This window comes from Sceloporus occidentalis, unplaced genomic scaffold (assembly GCF_023333645.1).
Source record: "Sceloporus occidentalis isolate IW3139 unplaced genomic scaffold, rSceOcc1.0.p SCAF_2, whole genome shotgun sequence".
Classification (NCBI taxonomy): Eukaryota; Metazoa; Chordata; class Lepidosauria; order Squamata; family Phrynosomatidae; genus Sceloporus; species Sceloporus occidentalis.
Window position 1 is genome coordinate 195,248,029 of NW_028316982.1, and position 22,760 is coordinate 195,270,788.

The window sequence follows — 22,760 nt, forward strand, 5'->3', positions numbered from 1 at the left end:
ACGAGAGAGAGGACGGGTAGTAGTGACTCGACAGCCATTTTACGAAAGGGAAGGGGTAAAGGAGGGAGATCTCGCGCGAGGAGTAGCACCACCCACTTTGTATAGAGAAGCCTCGCGGTGACAACTGAGCGCGAGCCCTCTCGCTCACAGTGTAATTCGGGAGGAGTTCCCCCTCCCTTCACCTCAGTTCTCGCGGGAGTTCTGGGAGTCCTCTGCCCTCCCCCCGCCTCTCCCTCTTTCTTTATGCGGAGCGGTCTCCCCGCGAGACCTTCTGCTGCAAGCCTAGGCGGGGGGAGGGGGCCGAGAGGAGGAGGAGGAGTAAGAAGAAGAGTGGGCGTGGCTTGGTTGCTGAGGTCATCACGTCGACGTCGAGGGGGCGGAGAGATATAAAAAGGCCCCGGCCGAACTGGGGGGGTTTCAGTTAGAGACGCGATTCGGAGGCGAAGGCTAGTGAGCTGCGGCAGCCGAGACAGTGAATCCCGACGACGTTTCTGGTGAACCCTGACTTTTCTCTGCGTGGAGCGGGACCTCCCGAGACGACCTCTCGTTATGAGTCATGTGGCAGTGGAGAATGCCCTCGGTCTAGATCAGCAGGTGAGCCAGAGAGCGACGCCGAGGCCTAGCCCGACCCAGGCCCCGAGGCCTCCCCATCCCCTTCGGCCTCCTTCGGGTCTCCCCCTCCTCCATCCCTCCCCCTACCAAGGCCTCCCAGTGGCGCATTTAATTGTGACGCAGTTTTATGGATCCCTCCTCTGCCGCTCCAAGGAACCATCCCCGGGCGAGGGGTGGAGAGAAGCGGGTGAAGAAAGGGGGGAGCCGGGGGCTGCGAGGGCCGTGCTGGGTCAGGCAAGGCCTCGGCCTGTTTCGGGTGCTTTGTGCGGCAGCGGCGAGGGATTAGATTCTGCCGGGCCCCCTAGTGGCGGAGGCTGGGAGCGACAGCGAGAAACAACGGCGGCCATTGTGCGCATGCCCGAACTGCAGGGAGGGGGCAGGAGGAAGAGGAGGGGGAGGGGTGATCATGGCGGCTGCGGCGCGCATGCGCGGTCTGCCTCATGGCGAGGGAGGGAAGCGCAACGGTGGCGCTGCGCTCTCTCGTCCCTCCCTCCTTTCTCTCGCGCGTGCGCGGTTTCGTGTTCGCTCGCGCTCCCGCCTCCTTTGTCCTTTCGCGAGGAAAGGAGGGGCCGGGAGCGCGCTTCCCTCGTAAAAGCCTTCCTCGGAGATGCTTCGCTTCGGCGGCGGCTCCCGAAGTGGGTCACGTGACGGAGCCGAGCCGGCTGCCCAGGAGGAGCCCCCCCCAAAAGGCCTCTCCTCTCCCTTGAAGGAATAAATGAAAGCGATCCTTAGAGGCGGCACTCCTTTTGTCAATACATCCAGAGCGTTCGGAGGAGCCTTAAAAGGCCGGACCTTCCGCCCTTGAGTTCTTACAGCAATGCTGAGCCCTCCCACGATTTCCTTGACGCCCTCCATTTTGTCTCCTTTGCGGGAGTCGTAGGCAGCGGGCTTAGCCGGAGGCGCCCTCCCTCCCTCCCTCCCTCCCTCTGCCCTGGAGGGCTCCAGAAGGCGGCCTCCCCTTCCAGGTTCGTGCCTCCAGGAGGAGGGTTTTCCAGCTGTTGCTGGGCCGCCTCCTGCCTGCTTTTTTTCTGGAACGTTCTCCATTTTCCCGGTGGTTGATGCCAGCACTGCAGCCGCCCCCCCCCCCCCCCCCGCAAGCCACGAGACAGCCTCAACAGCCTCTGTGGCTGGCATCTCCTCTGAAGGCCTTCCTGGGCCTCACCTTCCCTTAAAGATTCAGAGATCTTGCAACCAAGGGGGGGGATACACAGAGGAGGAATAAACTCATTGAGAGCATGGACACACAGCCCCCCAAAACCCACAAAAAACGATGGGCCCCAGTCATGGAAGCCTTCGCATTCACAGTTCAGAAATATCTCAGCAGATAATCAATCCACCAGCGATACCTTTATTGGCCGAACAAAATGCACAATGCCCGTGTTGCAAGCTTTCGAAGCTCCATGGGCTTCTCCATCAGGCAAGATGTCACAGGAGGAAAAGCCAATTAGAGATGTTACTAAGAGGCCTACATTTGGATGGTTCTGTCCTTAGTTGAGATGGCATGGGGAGGTTGTGAGTTCAGTCCCAGCCAGGGCTCAGGGGCCATCCAGCCTGGCCTCTTCCCCTAGCCTTTCTGACTTCCTTCCTGGTGGCCCAGGGGTTAAAGGCCTGCACTGCAGCCACTCACTCACAAACCACAAGGTTGCAAGCTCAATACCAGCAAAAGGGCTCAGGCTTGCATCCTTCCAAGGAGGTCACTAAAATGAGTACCCAGATTGTTGGGGGCAATTGGCTTACAATTTGTAAATCGCTTAGACCCTGTTAGTTCATTATGAAGCAGTATATATAAATGAAGCTGCTATTGCCATTTGTGGTGGGGACCTTTGGCTGCCCTGCTGCAGAGTAGAACCGTCACAATAGCCAGGGTGACCAGACACATCCTCCTTTTCCAGGACCTGTCCTCCACTTCAGGCTTCTGTCCAGGAGGGATTTTAAAACGTCCTTCCTTTTGAGCATGGATTTACATTTACACAAGTCTTTTAGTCCCAGGATCTCTAGGTGTCCTCCTGAGCCAGGGCATGTCCTACATTTCATTACCTTCCCTCCAGGAGGAGCTCCAAAAGGTCCTCCGTTTTGAATATGGTTAAGAATCATGGATTTATATTTCTATGAATGTTTCAAACATCTGGTTGGTCATGCCCTACGTTTTCCTTGTACGGCCTCCATTTTGCAGTGCCTGGTCCCTCTTGGTGATGAGGACATCTCCTCACCCTGAGAAAGGGGAGGGGGCTTTTTCCTCAACCAAGCATTCAGTGCCTTTGATGGAAGGCCCTCATGATGAAGGAAGCCTTCCTTCTGTCTTCCAGAAACTCATACGGGGCGGGGAAAGAGCTTTTTCTTATTTAACTTCCTGCTCCCCATCCTGTCTCATAGGCAAAATGTTGGGACCAAGATCATAGTGTCTTCTCAGAGCATTTGTTCTATAAATACACAAGTATTAATAAATCTTGGACAGCTTTGGACATTTTTTAATAAGGGCAATCAATAAAATATCCATCTGGTGTAGTGGTTTGAGCATTGGGCTATGGCCCTGGAGATCAGGGTTCAAATCTCCGCCCGGGAAGCCCACTGAGTCACACTCAGAGGAAGACAAAGCTCTGGAGAAATCTTGCCAAGAAAAACATTATAGGTTTGCTTTAGGGTCACCATAAGTTGGAAACTATAAGTTGAGCTTCCCTTACCTGGAATTCCAAAATCCACAACTATCCAAAATTTTAATTATTTGAAAAATATCATGTATAAAATTACCTTCAGGCTGTGAATATAAGGCATAGACAAAAGAAATGATTTTTATCTTTAGACCTGGGTCCCATCTTCAAGATATCTCATTATGTATATGCAAATATTCCAGAATCTGGAAGAAAAATCCAAAACACTTTCTGTCCCCAAACATTTTTGATAAAGGCTATTCATCCTATACTTGAAGGCACACCATCACAGTAAGCAATGTGATTGATGCCTTTACGTTTGGCTCTGCAAAATGTTTCCCCCCCGGGGGGGGGGCAGTGTAACTTTTTATATTTTTACACTTAACAGTTGGGATGGTTAACTGAGTGATAGGTGACATTGATATTAACAGTACTAGAATAAGTTCAACAAGTAGCTGTGTGCAGTATTAAATTATTACTTTTCAAATGTATAAATGCTACAAGGAAGTTACAGTAGTTCTTGTAGGTTTTTGATTGATAAATCAAAGCAAGTATGTTGATATTGAAAGGAGAAAGCTGGATTTAATATATATACTTAATAATTATTCACATAGTTCAAAACTAAGTATTTATTTTTGTTCTTTTGTTTTAAAGTTTGCTGGTCTAGACTTGAATTCCTCAGACTCTCAGAGTGGAGGAGGCACAGCAAGTAGTGAGTATATAATTTATTTATTTATTTAGAGTTAGATAACATGGTTACCTATAGGACCAGAAAATAATTCCTTGCTGTTGGAATTCAACCAATATGGAATATATTTGTTCTTGCAAATATTGTTGTGTGAAGTTCTATACCACTAAATCTCACTGACTTTTCATAAAATATTCCACCATGTTTTCATGGTAAGAATTTTGTTCTTGGAACAAAAGGAGTTCCTGTTTCTTAAATCGGCTTCCAATGATGTAATGAAATTCTGTACCTGTAGGAATGGGCCCAGATTCCCAGAGCAGCACTTTCATTTTCTTGATGCCCAGTGAAGTGAATTAGGTTCAGTGAAAATATTCTGCTTTTACATGTTGACAAACAGGATTGTTTGTTGAAATGGAAGCATGTTTCTGATAGCGAGCAGTGAGGCGTTAACACATTCCAGTGATAACTAATTACATAACAGTAATTAGAATGTTATTTTTACATCGTAGCTGCTCTGGGTGGGTTTATATATCTGTATTTGTCTTGAGGGCAGTTGGTCTTCTTAGCTGCAGATTTATATTACATGCTTCAATCATAAAGTACTTAATTAAAGGAACACATGAATGTGCAATAGTGCTTATGATGAAATCTTAGTGCAGACCAAAAATGTTTAAAACTAACAAGTTTCTGTTTTTACTTTCAGAAGGTCGCTACATTCCTCCTCACTTACGGAATAGAGAAGCTTCAAAGCAGGGTATGTTTGGTACATGGATATTCTGCCTATGAGATATCCTGTCAGTATTAATGTTGCCATGTAACTGAGTTGGGGTATGAAAATCAACATGTATTAAGTGTATTAGAAATGGATGTGCTATGCTCTTAAAAGCAGTGGTAGCTCTGAAAATGTGAGGTAAGTTGCACATTAATGCTGGGATGTCTGGCTCCCTTTTCCAGTACTGGGATGGAAGGGATGAGAAACTTCAGATTCATTGTTATTATTAACTAGATAGGTTGCAGTAATTAAAGGGCAAGAACAGCAAAGCTACTTCAGTAGCAAAGAGCCTGTTAGAGAGGAATGTACCTGTTGCAGTAGAGGCAGTATCAGGTAGGCAATGGCTGCTTTTGATGATAGACTTGTAGTCTAGCACCTGGGAGTTTGTGGAAACACATCTGGTAATTTGACTTGGAGCTTGTGAAAAACTTCATATACTTTCAGAATTTAAATGGTGGCAGATTAAAAAACCAGTCAGGCAACATAATTTGGTGGCCTGTTATGGTTTCAAAGTGCACTTGGTGCCTCTAAATTTGCTCTAGGAAAATTGTTCAAACATTTCTACAAGGAAGTCTGGGTACAATCTTTTAAATGACAATGAATTGATTTCTTTAAACTCCTCTTCTTAAATTGCCTCATGTTCTAAATCTGCCTGTTGAAAGCTCTAGAGGAATATCCTGTAATTCCAAGCTGTTTGAGATAATATTTTTTATAATGCCTGATTCACAACTAAGGGAAGCTTGAATGAAAACTAGTTATTTTTCTATTTTCTGTTCTCCCTTGGATATATGATAGTAAGTTACTTTGCTTTAAATATCATAATTTGAAAGTCACTGCTGCTTGCATAATCGATGGCAATGGTCTTTGTTAACAGAAGCATATTGGAGTTGTGCGCTAAAATGCCTGTTTATACTGTAGCTACAGGATAGGATAGGTGCCCCTCTAGACCAACATTTGCTTAGCAGCAGATCATAGTTCATAGAAGTCTTACACAGATATTTTTACTAAAGATTCCACAAAAAATGTTTATACTTGTGAAGGATGTGTGCTTTCCTGAGTTGTGGGCCATATCCTTATTTAATCAGTCAGTTCACAAATACTTTCAGATTTTTGAGCAGGAAAAAAGTTACAAATATTTTTTGAAAGTTGGGTAGTTACATATCACTGCCATTGAAAATGCAGCAGATGACAAGCTTTGAACTTGGCTTGTTGTTTTGCTTGCCTCTAGTATAGCTGTTGATGGATGGTAGAATATTTCGTAGCAGGGAAGATCCCATATGAATCTTTTGACTTTTGAATATACCAGTCATGCTCTATATCCTAAGCCAGTGGTTCCCAACATGTGGGTCAGGACCCCTTTGGGGGTCGAACAACCCTTTCACGGGTTGCCTAAGACCACCGGAAAACACATATTTGCACATAGCAATGAAAATAATTGTATAGTTGGGGGTCGCCACAACATGAGGAACTGTATTAAAGGGTCGCAGCATTAGAAAGGTTGGGAACCACTGTCCTAAGCATTGGGCAGGTTGGTTTTGCATTCTTCCTAATTACAAGCAGAAAGTCTAAAATTGAGGTTCATAGCTACTTCAGAAACTATAAAAAATCTTTACCTTATAACAGTACAACAATAAAGCTCTTTACTCTTGGGTTGACTGCAGGTAATGAGTATCCACAAGCATTGGCAACCATTTCTAAGAATTAGTCACTTCCAGTTGTTTCAACATGTCCCTTTATTGTCCTGTCCTCTGACATATGAGAGTGTTTTCATCATGAATACAGTGATAATCTAAAGTGGCCATACTAGCCCTTGCCCAAAACAATTTTGGGTTATGTTGCGAAGGGTTACATTCACATGGGTGGCAAAATCATCTGTTGACTCTCATGGTGCAGCAAAGTGAGTGATGCCTGCTTTCCAAATGACTAAGGCATATCAGGGCTCTTCCATAGCTGTGTGCTTATTTAGGTGCTAGCAAAGGCACTTCTGAAGGAGCTGTAGCTGTTCCTGTGATTATGACCCAGAAATATGCTGACCTTTTTCTCCAAGCAAAAGGATTGGGTACATGCTAACCCCAAGTGTGCTCTGGAAGTGCTGAAAATTCACCAACACTTCTGAGGGTATTTTAACTTGCTGTTATGGTGTTCTGAGAACACAGAACCTACCATGTGAAGGTTCTTTGGGTTCCCCTTACTCCTGGTAAGCTGGATGGGATCACTTGAGACCAGCTTTTTATCTAAAATCTTGCTCCTGCCACCACCTGATGACTTATCCCAACATTTAACCCTTTTTTGTCTGGTAAGCAAGCTCAAATAAATGGAGGTACTCCCATTTCTGATACTTGCTGAGGGGCCAACTTTTCTACTTAACAACTCCTCTGTCTGCCAGAGATTCATTAGAGGAATGAGGTCAGCTATCTTAACCACCAGGAAACAAGACACTCCTCTTGGTTTTTCATTTTCAGGTCACCTTCAGTGTCAGAGGTAAATAGGTGCATTTGTAAAGACCTTGGCAAGTAGTTTTCCCACTACACTGCTTGGGTAAAAGGGTTTTTTTTGCAGGTTGAAGAAATTTCATTATACCAGTGAATTACAATTTTGTGTTTATATTTGGAGTAAATCATAACGCTAGGAGTGTTCATGACTCTTTTGCAGCAGGAAATGCCTATAACAATACAGCAAACTACTATTCCAATTCGACGCCACCACCAAGAAGCTGTAAGTTGGTGTAAGGCTGGAGTGATCTTACAGTTTGCTATTTGAGAGCATGCCTCCAGGCATACTGCATAACAGGAATTTGCAGTCAACTAATGGTGTGAGCTTTTTCTTGAAACGCATAGTCAGGCATGCTTTACTTGCCTATTTAACTTTTTAAAGACTGATTTGCTTAGCATGTTAAGGAAAATGAGACAATGAGGAAATGAAAAATTCACTTGTATTGAACAAGCTTAAAATCTTGTTTCATGGTCCTGTGGCTTGATAGCACTTTTTATTAGATTTTTAATATTCAGCTGCGGATAGTAGTCAAATCCAATTAAGAAACAAGATGGGGAACTTTATTATGCATCACCAGGTTTGCTAGTCACTTGAAATTTAGCCACTCCAGATTTATTATTACTTTATTTTATTTTAAATAATTCTAGTTGCCAAACAAAGTTTCTGTGGCCTACATGCACAACGATATGTTTACAGATAAATAGTGCACAATGCTTACTGGCTGTGTGAAAATGATGTAGATTATTGTTTGGATTAAGGGTTACTGACATTAAAACATATATTGCATTAACAGACATAATTCAAATAATTATATGCTGGGAGAAATGCATGATATACATTAAATCAAATACATTAATACAGCTGTGTGATACACTTGTACCAAAACAAAAAAGCCATATAATTATTCTCTTAACATGACAATGATAATCACATGTATCCTGTCCCCATAAATGTATGTGTAAATTTCAAGTCAACTTTTCCTTACAACAATCCTACCATAGGGTTTTCTTGGCAATGTTTATTCAGGAGACATTTGCTACTACTTTTTCCTGTAAGGCTGAAAGAGTGTGATAGCCCATGGTGACCAGGGGGATTTTACATGGCTGAGGGGGATTCACACTGAGGTCTGCTAGAGTCCTAGCCCAGCGCTCTACATGTTACACTGTGCAAGTTTATCCTTACGCAAGTTTACCTTTCACCAAAGTATGTTCTGGTAACTTGTAAATACACATAAATATTGTGTGCCAAATCTTTCAGATCTTTAAAACTACCATTGTCTTTCTGTATTTGTGGCTTTTAGCACTCGTGGTTTAGATCATTTGCAAAGTCAAGACTGCAACATGCACGCTTACTCTCACTCCTCTCCATCCCCTTCCTGCTGCTCTGTAACTGGCCCAGTTGAGCCAGCCACAGAGTGACAGAGAGGAAAGAGAGGCAAACGTGTGCTCCTCTCCAACCCTTCCCTGCTGCTCTGTAACTGGGGGGAGGGGTTATTCACAAAATTTTTGCATTCGCAAGGGCCCTTCACCCCTAACCACGAATATGGAAGCACGACTATAGATTGTTTAATATTGTTTCTCCCATTCTTTCGTATAAACATTTTAGCTGTTTTTAGGTTGAGTAAGTACTTGGAAGGTTTAGTACATTGGAGAAGAGAATCTTTGGAATAATTTGTTCCACCTTAACTAGAACTTGCGATAGGATTTAAAAAGCAGAACAAATACTTTGGAGCAGTGACCACATACAGATTTTTTCAACAGTCTGAAGCTGTGGAAAAAGTCAATTTTTTTTGTAGTTAAAGTTATGGGATTGCTGAAATATCTACGTTTTCAAACATTACTACTGTCAAAACGTAAAGTATGTACAAAAATAGTGTGTAAATCTATTGTAATTAATACAATTACAACTACAAATGCTTTATTATCCCCTCTGTTGTAAGCCGACCGGATTTCCAGTGATTGGGCGGCATATAAATAAATCCTATTATTATTATTATTATTATTATTATTATAATAATAAATCTATCAGGTATATTATGCTCTGCTTATATTAGTTGTTGCTCTTGCAAACAATTTTTCACCTTTGAGATCAGTATTATCCAAAACAAAAGAGATAACACAAAAACCTTTTGGAATTAAACAGGGCAACATTGGGTGACCTACTATAAGCAATTAAGTTGGCAGCCTCAGATTGGATTAAATTACACATGTCTGCAGGGATTGTAGTTTCTTAATACCATGGATGTTTCCATTCTGAGTTGCAAATGTAGACCTTAATATTTAAGCTTTTCCTTTAGAAAAGAATGTCATTCATTTTCATAGAGAAAGTTACCTTGACCTCTACCCCCAGTTTTTGCCAACCACCCTTGTTCCCCTAAGGAAAAGATGGGGTGAGAGGGAAAAAACTGTAATTTTTCTTCCCTGGTCCCTTTGTATTTCACTTTTTGTGATCTAATGGCAGTTTATGCCACAGCTTTCACAGGACTTTGTGTTTTTTGCAACATTGCTTATGCTATCAGAAGTTCATCTGAGATTTTAAAATCTCAGTCTGATTAGACTCTCCAATGTAATTCCTTCAGGAACTTCATAGTGACAAAAGCAGAGTTCAGTTTCTGTATTTGGATTTGGGATCCAAACAACACACAACTCTACCAATTAAAGGGCTATCTGGTGATCATGCACATTCACAAAGTATTCATTATCTTTATACTTCATAGTACTTGACTGAGCTTAGCACAGAATCTTGAAGCTTGCTTCACACTGTGACCACCTTTCTTTAAGACATGCTCTGCTTACAGCATTATAGCAGCTACTGGTGCCCAAAACTAATACACATACAAACAGTTGTGCTAGCTTTTCCCCTAAACCCTTGGCTGAACTAAATGTTTGCAGCTTTTGGCAACACTAATGCAGCATCCTGATCAAGTCAGTGTCTGCATTTCTGATCAAGAATTTGGCCCCAAACTTGCCAGTCCTTTCCCATGGAAAGTGTCCTTGATATAAATTTCTGGCAGTGAAAGTCACACTGATGCCATGGAGCTTGCAAACACTATTTGCCAGCACGAGTGACATTTTACCCTTTAATTGTTTAACTTTTTATTCTCTGCCAAAGATTCCCCCAGCTGGGACTCTCGTGGAGGTAATGGCTATATGAATGGATATGATCGTGACAGCCGGATGAATGGCTACGATCGTGATCGCGGTGTGTTTGGATCCAGAGGAGGATCTGGACGTGATGACAGAGGTGGGCGTGGGGACCTGTCACCTTTCATGCAACACTCCTTCAGAGTCTGCTGGTGCTCTTGCTGGGAAAAACGTAGCTATGTTGTAGAAAGCCTAGGTTATAGTAGTATGGAGTTGCTGCAACTTTCTATGGAAGTTGGAGATTGTTACCAAGCAGTTCTGACAGAGCTGCTTTTTCCTAAACTGAAAGGCTACAGTACTAGTATTCATACCTGTTACTTTAATGGGGGCCATGGCAGTTTAATTTACTGCTACACCTACTGTAAGATGATGATTTAGAATTCTGAAGCTAGAACTCAATCAGGTGAGTGCTTTCATTACAGTGTAGCTTTTTATTCAGTAGCCAGTTTTATACTCCATATTTTGCATGTTGAGGAGCATAAACATTTTTCGGGTTCTTTCTCCACATGAAGTTTCATCCTGTTGGCTTCAGTGTCTTTTTAATAGGAACTGGCCATTTTTTCAGTCCATTACAAAAAAAATCTACAATAAATCAAATTATGGGAAAGATTACCTGGGCCATCAGGTCCCCTGGAGCCAGGAATTCAAGAAATAGGTGACTTGGAGCTGGTTACTATTTGATTTGCCCCCCTCCAAATTGCTCTCCCACTTGTATGGGTGCAGAGATTGTCAATCTGCTCATAGAATGGTCCATTCTGTTACCAGTTTGCTATAGTAGGATACTACACAAAAATTGTAACTAGATTGAAAATTAAGATCTCACTTCAGAGTTTAGAAAAAATTCACTGGAAGTTGCCTAATAGCCATAGACACAAAGACATGCAGGGTCCTCATTGGACATACCCGCATATACTCGACTATAAGTCAACCTCATGCATAAGTCGAGGGCAAGTTTTCGGGCCAAAATTATGGATTTTGCTATGACCCGTGGATAAGTCAAGGGTAAAACTGAGGGGCCTATAGCAAAGGATCTAAAGGATGAAGCAAAGCCAAACAATGTGAAAGAACTTATAAAATTCCAGCAGACATAGCTCTTTGTGCTTACTTTTAAGGCTGGATGGATGAGAGAATAGAGAGGGTCGGTGCTTCACATATTATAATCTTGCTTTTCACCAGGAGATAGTTCCTTCTTTTAAATAAGAATTAAGATACAGTACTTACACTCATGGATAAGTCAATTCGAGTTTTTTGGGTCAATTTTTCAACCTAAATTTCTAGACTTGTACATGAGTATACACAGTAACTAGACAGCAGTTTACTGCTGTTTGAGAGGTTTAACAGTTGTTGCATATTGAATATCACTTGCTACAAGACCAATGTATCAGGTATTTATAATTAATGCCATCTTGTGATATTGGCAGTATAACACCAGATAGTGTGTTGCCTTGAATAATTGTACATTCAAATATTTGGGGATGTATCAATTACTGAAACACCTTTATGGTGTTGTTGTTGTTTCTTACTTGATTCTTTGACTCTTTACATTTAATAAAAACTGGTCATTAAAATTCAAACATTTAATCAGTGATTGCATTACTCCTAGGATTTGATGGTGGGTGGAATGCTGGCAGAGATAGAGATGCATACAGTAGCTTTGGTGCAAGAAGTGAACGTGGTTCAGGAAAATCAAGCTTCTTTGGTGACCGTGACAGTGGCTCAAGAGGAAGGTAATACTTGACTCCCTTCTAATTGACATAATCAGACTGTGCCCATAGTAGGTAATTCTAATGTCTGTAGAAGTTTGGCCACTGTTATTCTGCTCTTTACTAAGTATGGGTTGAAGGAGAGATGAGAAAGTTAGTAATCTGAAGAAGTATACAGGATAACCTGAGGTACAAAAGTGTTTGTATTTTAAACTAGCTTTAGTAGGTTTGAATTATACAGTGTTGAGTTGATTTACTTTGGTTCTTCATTAATTGTGCAGTAAATTTATATTTGCTAAATGTGATATCTCAACAAAAACAGCTTTACTGATAACATTGCTTTAGCCTAGAGTGTGACTACAAATAAATGATTTAATTTGCTGATAAAATGATTGGAAGCTTTTAAAAATTGGCATTTCATGTGAAATAGTTTCTTTTTTTCACTGCAATCCCAAGGGGGGGGGGGGAACCAAGTCTACTTATTTTTTCATGTTTTTAAGAGCTGAGAGGCATGTTCCTGTATGGATGTGTGCACAATAGCAGGGTAGTACCTGAACATTAAATTTGCTTATATCAATTTCCTTTACTGGTTATCTTGTCACTAAGGACAGCAGTGAGTGATGTAAAATTGGGAGCCTCTGTGCACTCCAGCTTCTCCATAGTGGAGGTGTTAAGATCAGTTCCCAAAAAATGCTAAATTGCAATCTGAACAAGAGAAGACTTTTCCTCCAGATTTAAGATTTCACTAGATTTTATAACCCCAGAGCTGAATGTGTAGATAGGTTAGCTTGGTTTAATTTATGCTCAGCAAGGGGATGTCCAACAGCCTGGAAAAAATCAAACTATGGTCACTTTAATTATGTTAGTTATTTTAAAGGGAGGCAGTTATGTTCAGCCTCTCATCAGAATTTTTGTGGAAGTTGATTCTGATGTTATCTTATGTGATTTAGATTTGATGACCGTGGTGGAAGAGGCAGTGACTTTGATGGTATTGGCAGTCGTGGTGATAGGAGTGGCTTTGGCAGATTTGATCGTGGCGGAAACAGTCGTTGGTCTGATAAATGTGACGAGGATGACTGGTCCAAACCACTTCCACCAAGTGAACGCATGGAACAGTAAGTACAGTCAGTTTTATCTCAGAGTTTCTAAATCAGGTATTCATTGCAGCCTGATAGTATGCTGAGTATTTCTATTCTAGGGAGCTGTTTGCTGGTGGGAATACAGGCATTAATTTTGAAAAATATGATGACATTCCGGTTGAAGCAACAGGCAACAACTGTCCTCCACACATTGAAAGTGTAAGTATTTTTTTTTTGTTTGTTTAATGTTGCATAATCAGTCTCCAATGAAAGGGATGTCAACATGGTCCTGACAAGGGAAACCTTGTTAATCAGTAATTAGTGTATTAAGTAAGCAGTTAATTCTGGGTGGATTTCAGGGGAGTTTATTAATAAATTTAGGAATTTATTCAAGTGTACTGAATTCAGTTCCTTCAGTACACTTATTTACCTATGTTTACATATTTTACCTGATTTGTATCCATTTTTCTCAATTCTGTCTTACTAAAAATCTCTAAGCTTTTCTACTTTATTAACCATTTTATTGGGAATTGTTTTTAATGGTACTTTAGGGTGGGAGATTGGGGAACGAGGATCTAATATGTCCTGTTATGCTTTTATCTATTGATAGTCATGTTTGATTTTATTGTTTTTGTTTGTTGTTACCCGCCTTGATCCAATACAGGGAGAGGCGGGATACAAGTTGTTGTTGTTGTTATCATTATTATTATTACTTTAGAAATGTCTAAAATCTCTTAAGCCTTTCTGCTCCTTTAGACCAACTGTTCCCAACATTTGGTCCGCCATTTGTTTTGGACTTGAGATCCAGATCAAGAACAGTTTGGCCAACAGCCTGGAATTATGGAACGTTGAGTCCAAACTATCTGGAGGACCAAAGGATGGGAACCCCTGTTTTAGGTCAGTGCCTGCTTTGGTTGATTAGTTTACTAGTCAACAACAACTTAACTCTTCCCTCTAGATGCTGGCTTTTTTGAGTTAATAGAAAGAATGGACAATTGAGCCTTCATTGAGATTACTTCTTAAAATTTTGAACTTTTGTCATATGTTGAACTTGTTTGTTTCTGCATCATACTGAGATTTACATTGGTATACTCTTTCTGATTCTGGTCTTTATTTTCTCAAATAAGGTGAATAAAGAATGACCACAACACATCGTCTTAGAGGATATAATTTATTTGAACATCTTTTAAAACTTTATTAACATACAGATACAACTTTTTAAACCATAGTATTCTAATGTTAGAGTGGCTGGCAGTAAAGCAGACCTAATAGAAAATAAACCATATGTGATATGTTGGGCAGTGGTTATATGCTATTCAGAGGTGGTGTGGTGTAAGGGTGGTAATGTTGTAGACACCTTATTCAGAATTGGCAGCTTAAATTTTTTAATACAATATTTGATTGGTGAAATGTTGGGGAAAATCTTGACTTTAACAAAAATAATGTAGGCCTCTGGTTGTTGTGTAGTGTGTAGAGCAGGCCCAGGGACCGCATATGCCCCGTCAAAGAATTTTGGTCAGCCTGAAGGATGTGAAACAAGTTCAAGGCTCCTGTGCCACCTGGCCTCCTAATGAGAAGAGGGCCATATGGAGGAGGATGGGCAAATACTCGCCTTGCAAGGTTTCTCCACTGCTTGGCCTTCTCCTGAGAAGGCCAGGCAGCAGAGGAAGAAGCGGAGCAAACGCTCACCCCCAAGTCTTCTCTGCCGCTCGGCTTTCTCCTGAGCAGAGGGCCAGGCAGAGGAAGGGGGGGGGGATGGAATTAATATTAATATTATTAATTAATGTTTAATTAAAACAGATTTGTGGCCTGAAGAAGTTTTGATTTTGACCCATACCTACTGCCAAGTTGTGCATGTCTGATGTAGAGGCACATCTTGGTTTCATTAGGCATAAACCTGAAGTTTTATACTGAGTTCATTGGGAGTTTTTCATGTGCTCATGCTACATTCACATGTTTGTATCTTGTTTCTTCTGTCAGGTTTTCTGGGCAGGCTGTAGACTTCTTTAGTTCTAGCAAAATTGCCATACAGCACCAGCCCCTTTGGTAGTCTTAATTGTAACTTTTTCTCTTGGTTGCTGTAAGCAGTTTTAAAAAACCCTGAAACATTCCTGCTCAGGCAGCAAAGCTGTCTGTTGGAAGGATCCCACTGTAGTTCCTTGCTGCTTGTGGAGGAGAGCACTTAACCTCTTTCATAGCCAGTGTGGAAGTAGAAGGGACTATTAAGACACAGTGTTCTGTTGAGAGATCTGTGAGACTGATAACTTCAGGACTAATTTGCAAGGCTGCTGTTTAATAGCTTCAATTATCTTGCAGTTCAGCGATGTTGACATGGGGGAAATCATCATGGGGAACATTGAGCTCACTCGCTACACTCGGCCTACTCCAGTGCAGAAATATGCCATTCCTATCATTAAAGACAAGAGAGACTTGATGGCTTGTGCCCAGACAGGTAAGCCTGTGCATTACTTGTTGGAGAAGTTGATATGCTGCTTCTGAATTTTCAGAGCTGTAAATATCTGTGTACTTGAATGTTTCCCCCTGAATGTGGATATGATCATGAAATGTCTACTTCATATTTTTTTTAATCTGGTCAGTACACAAACACTGCATCCACACTGCAGAAATAATCCAGTTTGACACCACTTTAATTGCCATGGCTCAACACTGTGGAATTCTGGTAATGGTAGGTCGTAGAATGTCTGGGAATGGTAGCAAAATGCTTGTGCTCCAACAAACTACCATTCCCAGAATTCCATAGCGTTGAGCCATGGCCATTAAAGTTGTGCCAAACTGGATTATTTCTGCATTGTGGATGCAGCCAAAGCTAATGTTGTGAAGTCTCATTGTGCTGTATAGATGTTAAGAGAGCAGAAATCAAATATGGGTGGGAAATGCTGTTTGATGGTGCTGCTTAGGGATGCAATGTATACAGCTAGGATGAGAATGGAATGGTGCAAATAATGGGATATTACATTTCTCTAGGGGTAGCAACTAACATAGTGTGGACGCTAGTATTTTGACATTTTTAATCTATATTAGAAATAAAATCTTTACTGCTGTTTAAGCTTTTGTGGGGAAAAGATTGGCATCCTGGTTTGGAAACTTGAGTGTTGTATTTTTATCAAGACTAAAGTGTATCTTTCCTTTAGGGTCTGGAAAAACTGCTGCATTTCTTCTGCCCATATTGAGTCAGATATATACAGATGGCCCAGGAGATGCCCTGAGAGCTATGAAGGCAAGTTTATATCTAACATATAAGCCATATCTGTGATTTATCCCAACAGTTCTGACCAAAAACGCTACTCGGGTATTGTGATCTTGTTCCAATAGCATCTAGGCAGGAACCTCCTCAATAGGGTGTTTGTGGTATTAGTACGGAGAAGCACACAAATCCAGCGTATAGTTGTAATGCCTTGAGCAGTGAGGGACCAAAGACCACCTAGAACCATCTCTGGTGTTTTTTCTGCTTTTTGATGGAAGATGCATCAGGTGCCTGGGCCACAGTTACAGTTTATGTTGCAGCTAATAACAAGTGTTTAATGTTGCAGGAGAATGGAAGATACGGACGCCGTAAACAGTACCCAATCTCACTGGTGCTGGCTCCCACAAGAGAATTGGCAGTTCAGATATATGAAGAAGCCAGAAAGGTAAACATTGCATGCTCCTAGCAGTTTGATAGCAGTGCATAAGATACCTCAGACTAAAACCTTATTTTTCCCCTGCAGTTTGCATATCGTTCCAAAGTTCGTCCTTGTGTTGTATATGGCGGAGCTGACATTGGTCAGCAGATACGAGACTTGGAACGTGGCTGCCACTTGCTTGTGGCAACTCCAGGTCGTCTTGTAGATATGATGGTGAGAGGCAAGATTGGACTGGACTTCTGCAAGTAAGTGAAATGGCTCCATAGCTACAAATATTCACAGTCTTGATTGCTGCTTATTAACTTGAAATCTTGGAAATCATGAGGCACTCTTAATTGTTTTAGATACCTGGTACTGGATGAAGCTGATCGCATGCTTGACATGGGTTTTGAACCTCAGATTCGTCGTATTGTTGAACAAGACACTATGCCACCTAAGGGTGTCCGTCAAACAATGATGTTCAGTGCTACTTTTCCAAAGGAAATCCAGGTATTCTCTTTTGTGAAGTTGTGTAATGTACAGCTTAGGGAGATCCAGCAGATCCTACTAAGGTGGTGATGTGTTCTTTTTTTTTAAAGGAAGTAACTGCTTGTTAGGATGTAGGCAGACAACCTGTTTTTCCAGGTTCAACAGATAGAGTGCTCCATGATCATGAACTTTGTCCCTGATTCATACATATCCATGGAAGTGTGTAGCCTAATGAATACATTCATATCTGGATGTCTTATATTGAATAAAATGTTTCTTTTTAGATGCTTGCTCGTGACTTCTTGGAGGAATATATCTTTTTGGCTGTTGGCAGAGTTGGCTCTACATCTGAGAACATCACACAGAAAGTAGTGTGGGTGGAAGAGTCAGACAAACGGTCATTTCTGCTTGACCTCCTAAATGCCACAGGTAAAGACTGTTTGGGAGAATTCCAACACAACTCTAATGGCTCAGGTAATGAGAATCTATGTTAGGTGGAGGAAAAGCTTCAGACTTTTCCTCCCTGTTTTGTCCTATATTTGAATATTTCATTTAAATCTGCATGCAGCTAGCTTGACTAGTAAAGTTGTTGTTCTGTTGTTATTTGCAACCATAATACTAGTTTGTACCACTTGATGGTGCTATAGGTACAGATGCAGCAATGTTTGCTAATGAGATTCTTTACTTACATAGATGAAAACGCCTTGACACTCGTTTTTGTGGAGACTAAAAAGGGGGCTGATTCTCTGGAGGATTTCCTATTCCGTGAAGGATATGCTTGTACAAGTATCCATGGTGATCGCTCTCAGCGAGACAGAGAAGAAGCATTGCACCAGTTCCGCTCAGGCAGATGTCCCATCTTGGTTGCCACTGCAGTAAGCCAATGCTAGATTGTGAAAGTGCATGTATTCAGCACTCTCATTTGATGTGATATAGTTAACAGGCTCTGATGACTAAATTCTTGTCTTCCTTAGGTAGCAGCAAGAGGATTGGATATCTCAAATGTGAAACATGTTATAAATTTTGATTTGCCAAGTGACATAGAAGAATATGTGCACCGCATTGGGCGTACAGGCCGTGTAGGGAATCTCGGTAAGATCCTATTTATATAAACTTGAAGACTTAGTTGTTGAGCCTTAACAAACAAACTATGTGAACTTCAGTGCCAGTAACTACCAGCTTGAGGAAGTGTGAAAAAGCTGTAAAGTAGTAATGGGAGACCAATCAGGTTAGATTCATTTTGGATGGAAGCATCGGGAGAACTTGTAGGTCACCTCTAAAGCAGTGAACAGAAGTAAAGAAATATTTGCAGAACTCAAGAACATTTTAGAAGACTGCCTAGGTGATTATTTGTACTCTCTTAGAAATTGGTTTGAAGCATCCTGCTTCATAAAGCTTATAGCCTGGACTTCTAAACTGAAGGATTTGAATTTTGCTATACTGTAGGGATTGTGCTGCCAGTTGCTTTTCTTCCTCTCATTTTCCAAAGCATACGGTAAGGATAGCCCCTCTCATTGCTTTTCCTTTGCAAGAATGGCTAGAATTCAGCTTCTAAAATGTATGAGGTACTGGACTTTTTAAAGTTACGCTTACCTGTCCTTAGTGGCATGAAGAATGTCCACAGCTTCCCTTCTGCTTAGAATATGTTTTTGGTGAGCTGTTTATAAACGTTCAGAAACATGTTCCAACTGTACTTTTCCTGACTGCTTTGTGACCATGGACAGCTTCCTCACTTGACGACTAAAGTTCACTTAACAAAGTATCTTTCTCTCTCTCAGGCCTTGCTACATCATTCTTCAATGATAAGAACGGAAATATCACAAAGGACTTGTTAGATCTGCTTGTTGAAGCTAAACAGGAAGTACCGTCTTGGCTAGAAAACATGGCATATGAGCAGCATCACAAGGGTGGAAGCAGTCGTGGGCGCTCTAAAGGGTAACTTAAATTAATCTGTTAAATTTGCCTGCACTCCAGAAATGATACTAAATTGAGCAAGCAGAATAAGCATGTTAGATGTATGCTAACTGGACCTTTTAAATAAACACCTTTGTCTGGCATTGAAAAGACAACAAAATTATACATTATTCTACAGATTAGGTGCTTGAAACAGTTTCTTACTTGGTCACTTTCTGAAAGCAGGGGTTATTAGATGTTGACCTTGACATTCGAGCAAATTCATGTGTGAATAAATAGTCCTGTATCATAGCCAGTTATGTTAAAAAATCAGAAAGGATATTTAGTTTTTCTGTTTTCTGATACAATAATGTTTGAGAACATTTCTGAAGAGAAAAAAAATCCACAAAGCCCCTTTAAAGAAATTATAGCCTGTTACTTATTACTATTTTTCATTTTTAGCCGTTTCAGTGGAGGATTTGGTGCCAGAGATTATCGAACAAGTAGCAGTAGTAGCAGCAGCAGTTTTGGCAGTAGCCGTGCAAGTAGCGGGCGGAGTGGTGGAGGTGGCAGCGGCGGCGGCCATGGTGGGAGCAGAGGTTTTGGAGGTGGTAAGTATATGGGAGGATTGTATATTGAGCACTTGTGGATGAAAGGGAAGTGGGTACGGATAATACTAAAATAATGGCTTTTAAAAAGTAAAGGTAAATTTGCTTGCTCCTAAACTATTGATTACTTTTGTCTTAATAGGTGGCTATGGCGGCTTCTACAACAGTGATGGATATGGAGGCAACTATAACTCTCAGGGGGTAGATTGGTGGGGCAACTGATCTTCTTGCTGCAGATTCTTACCAAACAAGCTAATATGGAAACCACATGTAACTTAGCCAGACTATACCTTGTGTAGCTTCAAGAACTCGCAGTACATTACCAGCTGTGATTCTCCACTGAATTTTTTTTAAGGGAGCTCAAGGTCACAAGACGGGAAGGAACAGAAGCCCTACTTTGAAGAAGGTTTAAAGACTCCATTGTAGTCAAGGATTAACTCCCCCACCCACCCCCACTCCAAGACTGTATTTATAATTTTGTGACTGAGGATCATTTGTTAATGTACTGTGCCTTTAACTTTAGACAACTTTTTATTTTGATGTCCTGTTGGCTCAGTAATGCCCAAGATTATCAATTGTCTTGACAAAATTACTCAACTTGGGCTTTAAAAAAATCAAACCTTGGCACGCAGGTGTGATACAACTTACAGGAATCATTGATTCATCCACTTTATACTTCAAAACAAAACAAAAAAACCAACTTGTGCGGTGGCCTGCATTAGGGCTTTGAGACTCGGAGATTTGAAAAATAAAACATCTTGAAGCATATCAGTGGAATTAGTTTCTAATGTGGCAAAACTGTACAAAGTTAAAGTTGATTTGCTCACTCTATCCTGGATAGGTACTTAGAACCTGATAGTCTTTAATAAGCCATTCCAGTCATGATGATGAGGTGATGTATGGGTACATGCATACAAGCACTGTTTTAAAAAGTTAATGCAAGTAAACACAGCAATTCCAGTGTTTAGGCAGATTATTAATGTGAGCTAGCCAAATGGAGGCGGACCATTACAGGGAATGTTTAAAGGTCTGAACTTGAAATAGTTTTTAGGAGAATTCATCTACTTGGACTTCTCAAAATTGCCTGCCATATAAAATTGAAATGGTAGAATGGCTGACCACAACAGTGATGGGTCCACTTTTTAAGGGCCTGGCTGATTTTTTTGGTCTTAACGCATGCTAGTGTTGATGTTTTTTGGTCAAGGGGGAATGAACAGGAAGAATTATGCAGCAGGCTTTATTTTAATGCAGATTCACATTACTCTGTTCAAGCTGCGTTGAAGTGTTAACTGGCTTACTGTAGACTTGTAAAATGGCTCCAGAAGAGTAACAAATTCTGAGATCACAAAGGTTGGAATGTACATAACTGCACAAGGTTTAATTCTGCTATCAAGTGCAGTTTTAGTCAGTTTTAGTTGCATAGGTTTCCATTGTATTTAGTCTGTTATGCTGAATCTGGCCAAAGATAAAAGTATTTCCAACAGTAAAATGCCTCTGCCACTTAGTATCTCTGACCTAACCTCTGTGGCCAGAGCTGTTACCAACTTTTATTCTAAGTGGTATAGGACAACAGCAAAATCTCCTAAAGTGCAATAGATCTTTTCAAGTGTATTGTGCCTTGTTCTAAACTTTAAGTAGGTGCACTTGACAGTATTTGAGGTCATTTGTTATGGTGCTATTTCAATTAGTCTAGATTTAGGCCCTTGTACATTTTGCCCATAACTTTTTACAAAATACTTCTTTTATTGCACATTCAGAAAATTTTATATGTCTTGTGTGCGTGTCCTTAACTTCCAATCTTATTTTGTCTCTTGGGAGACTGAACGCAGCTTGTCTAAGGAGAAGGAACTAGATTCTAAAACTGGGACCATGGGAATAATGGTTGGGAAGAAAACTATTTGCACACGACAGATTTCTAGATACTTTTTGCTGCTAGTTTTGTGTAATATTTATTGAACATTTTTGACAAATATTTATTTTTGTAAGCCTAAAAGTGATTCTTTGAAAGTTTAAAGAAACTTGACCAAAAGACAGTACAAAAACACTGGCACTTGAATGTTGAATGTCACCGTATGCGTGAAATTATATATTTCGGGGTAGTGTGAGCTTTTAATGTTTAAGTCATATTAAACTCTTAAGTCAAATTAAGCAGACCCGGCATTGGCAGTGTAGCCATAACTTTCTGATAGTAAAACAAAAATTGGCAACTTTAAAATTGAACATGCCAAGGTTTTGATACACTTGTCTTAAGATATTAATGAAACACTTCAAAACACTGATGTGAAGTGTCCAGATTCTCAGATGTTTGTTGCGTGAGTTTTTGTTTAGTTGTGTGGTTTTTTTCAGTGAATGTCTGGCACATTGCAATCCTCAAACATGTGGTTTATATTTGTTGTATTGGCATAATCAGTGACTTGTACATTCAGCAATAGCATTTTAGCAAGTTTTACAGCCAGCAATATTCTTCAGTTAAGATAAGGATTCAATCATATGCAAAGAACGGATTTAAACTTGCTGAGTGTAAAGGATTTGAACGTCAGGTCACTGTAGGTTTAGTAATTGCTTATTGTATTAGTTTAGATGCTAGCACTGCATGTGCTGTGCATTACTCTCAATTTTAATAAAATAAAAAGTTGAAATGCACATCAGGTCATTTTTGAGTTTTTTATTTATTATTTGAACAAAGTATGGGCTTTCTGGTGATGAAATGTTCTTTAAATCAATTCTTCTTGCACTTCGTTCCTCCCAAGTGCTTTAAACATCAACATGATCAATAGAGTTTCTGGAAGTTAAAGCCCAAAACATCTGGAGGAGTAAAAGTTGAGAACCACTTTAGAGCACAGAATAAATTATTTCATGGCTCAGCCTTAATTTGAGGGTGTGCAGTGATCTGCAGACTGTTTTAGATGAAGAGTTGTCTACCACTGTTGATTCACCAACTTGATCTTTGTAGCCAATAATATACTGTGGCACTTCAAATGGATTACTGTTCCCAAAGGGGTATTGTCA

At 40.8% G+C, this 22,760-nt stretch overlaps 1 protein-coding gene across 7 annotated transcripts; it reads left to right on the forward strand.

Annotated features, from left to right (window-relative positions):
- Positions 1–374: 374 nt before the first annotated feature.
- Positions 375–22,394, forward strand: LOC149319513 (ATP-dependent RNA helicase DDX3X-like). Of its 7 annotated transcripts, none has more exons than XM_089511865.1 (19): positions 375–594; positions 3,915–3,972; positions 4,652–4,702; positions 7,373–7,435; positions 10,325–10,456; positions 11,960–12,083; positions 13,010–13,174; positions 13,258–13,357; positions 15,455–15,590; positions 16,291–16,376; positions 16,690–16,788; positions 16,867–17,027; positions 17,127–17,271; positions 17,535–17,679; positions 17,944–18,125; positions 18,225–18,342; positions 19,029–19,185; positions 19,606–19,754; positions 19,894–22,394. In XM_089511865.1, the coding sequence occupies exons 1-19, from the start codon at positions 550–552 to the stop codon at positions 19,971–19,973; spliced, it is 2,196 nt and encodes a 731-aa protein (XP_089367991.1). In that variant the 5' UTR covers positions 375–549; the 3' UTR covers positions 19,974–22,394. The 7 variants fall into 7 exon arrangements, with proteins under 7 accessions (XP_089367991.1, XP_089367988.1, XP_089367989.1 ...); XM_089511862.1 differs by having other exon boundaries at positions 376–594; positions 17,535–17,724; XM_089511863.1 differs by having other exon boundaries at positions 376–594; positions 4,655–4,702; positions 17,535–17,724.
- Positions 22,395–22,760: the final 366 nt, after the last annotated feature.

Bases quoted from the DNA above. Each gene is read 5' to 3' on its own strand.
- LOC149319513 (XM_089511862.1), top strand. From the start codon at position 550: ATGAGTCATGTGGCAGTGGAGAATGCCCTCGGTCTAGATCAGCAG. The intron at 12,084-13,009 runs GTAATACTTGAC...TATGTGATTTAG, and splicing joins GACAGTGGCTCAAGAGGAAG to ATTTGATGACCGTGGTGGAA. The intron at 19,186-19,605 runs GTAACTTAAATT...TTTCATTTTTAG, and splicing joins AGTCGTGGGCGCTCTAAAGG to CCGTTTCAGTGGAGGATTTG.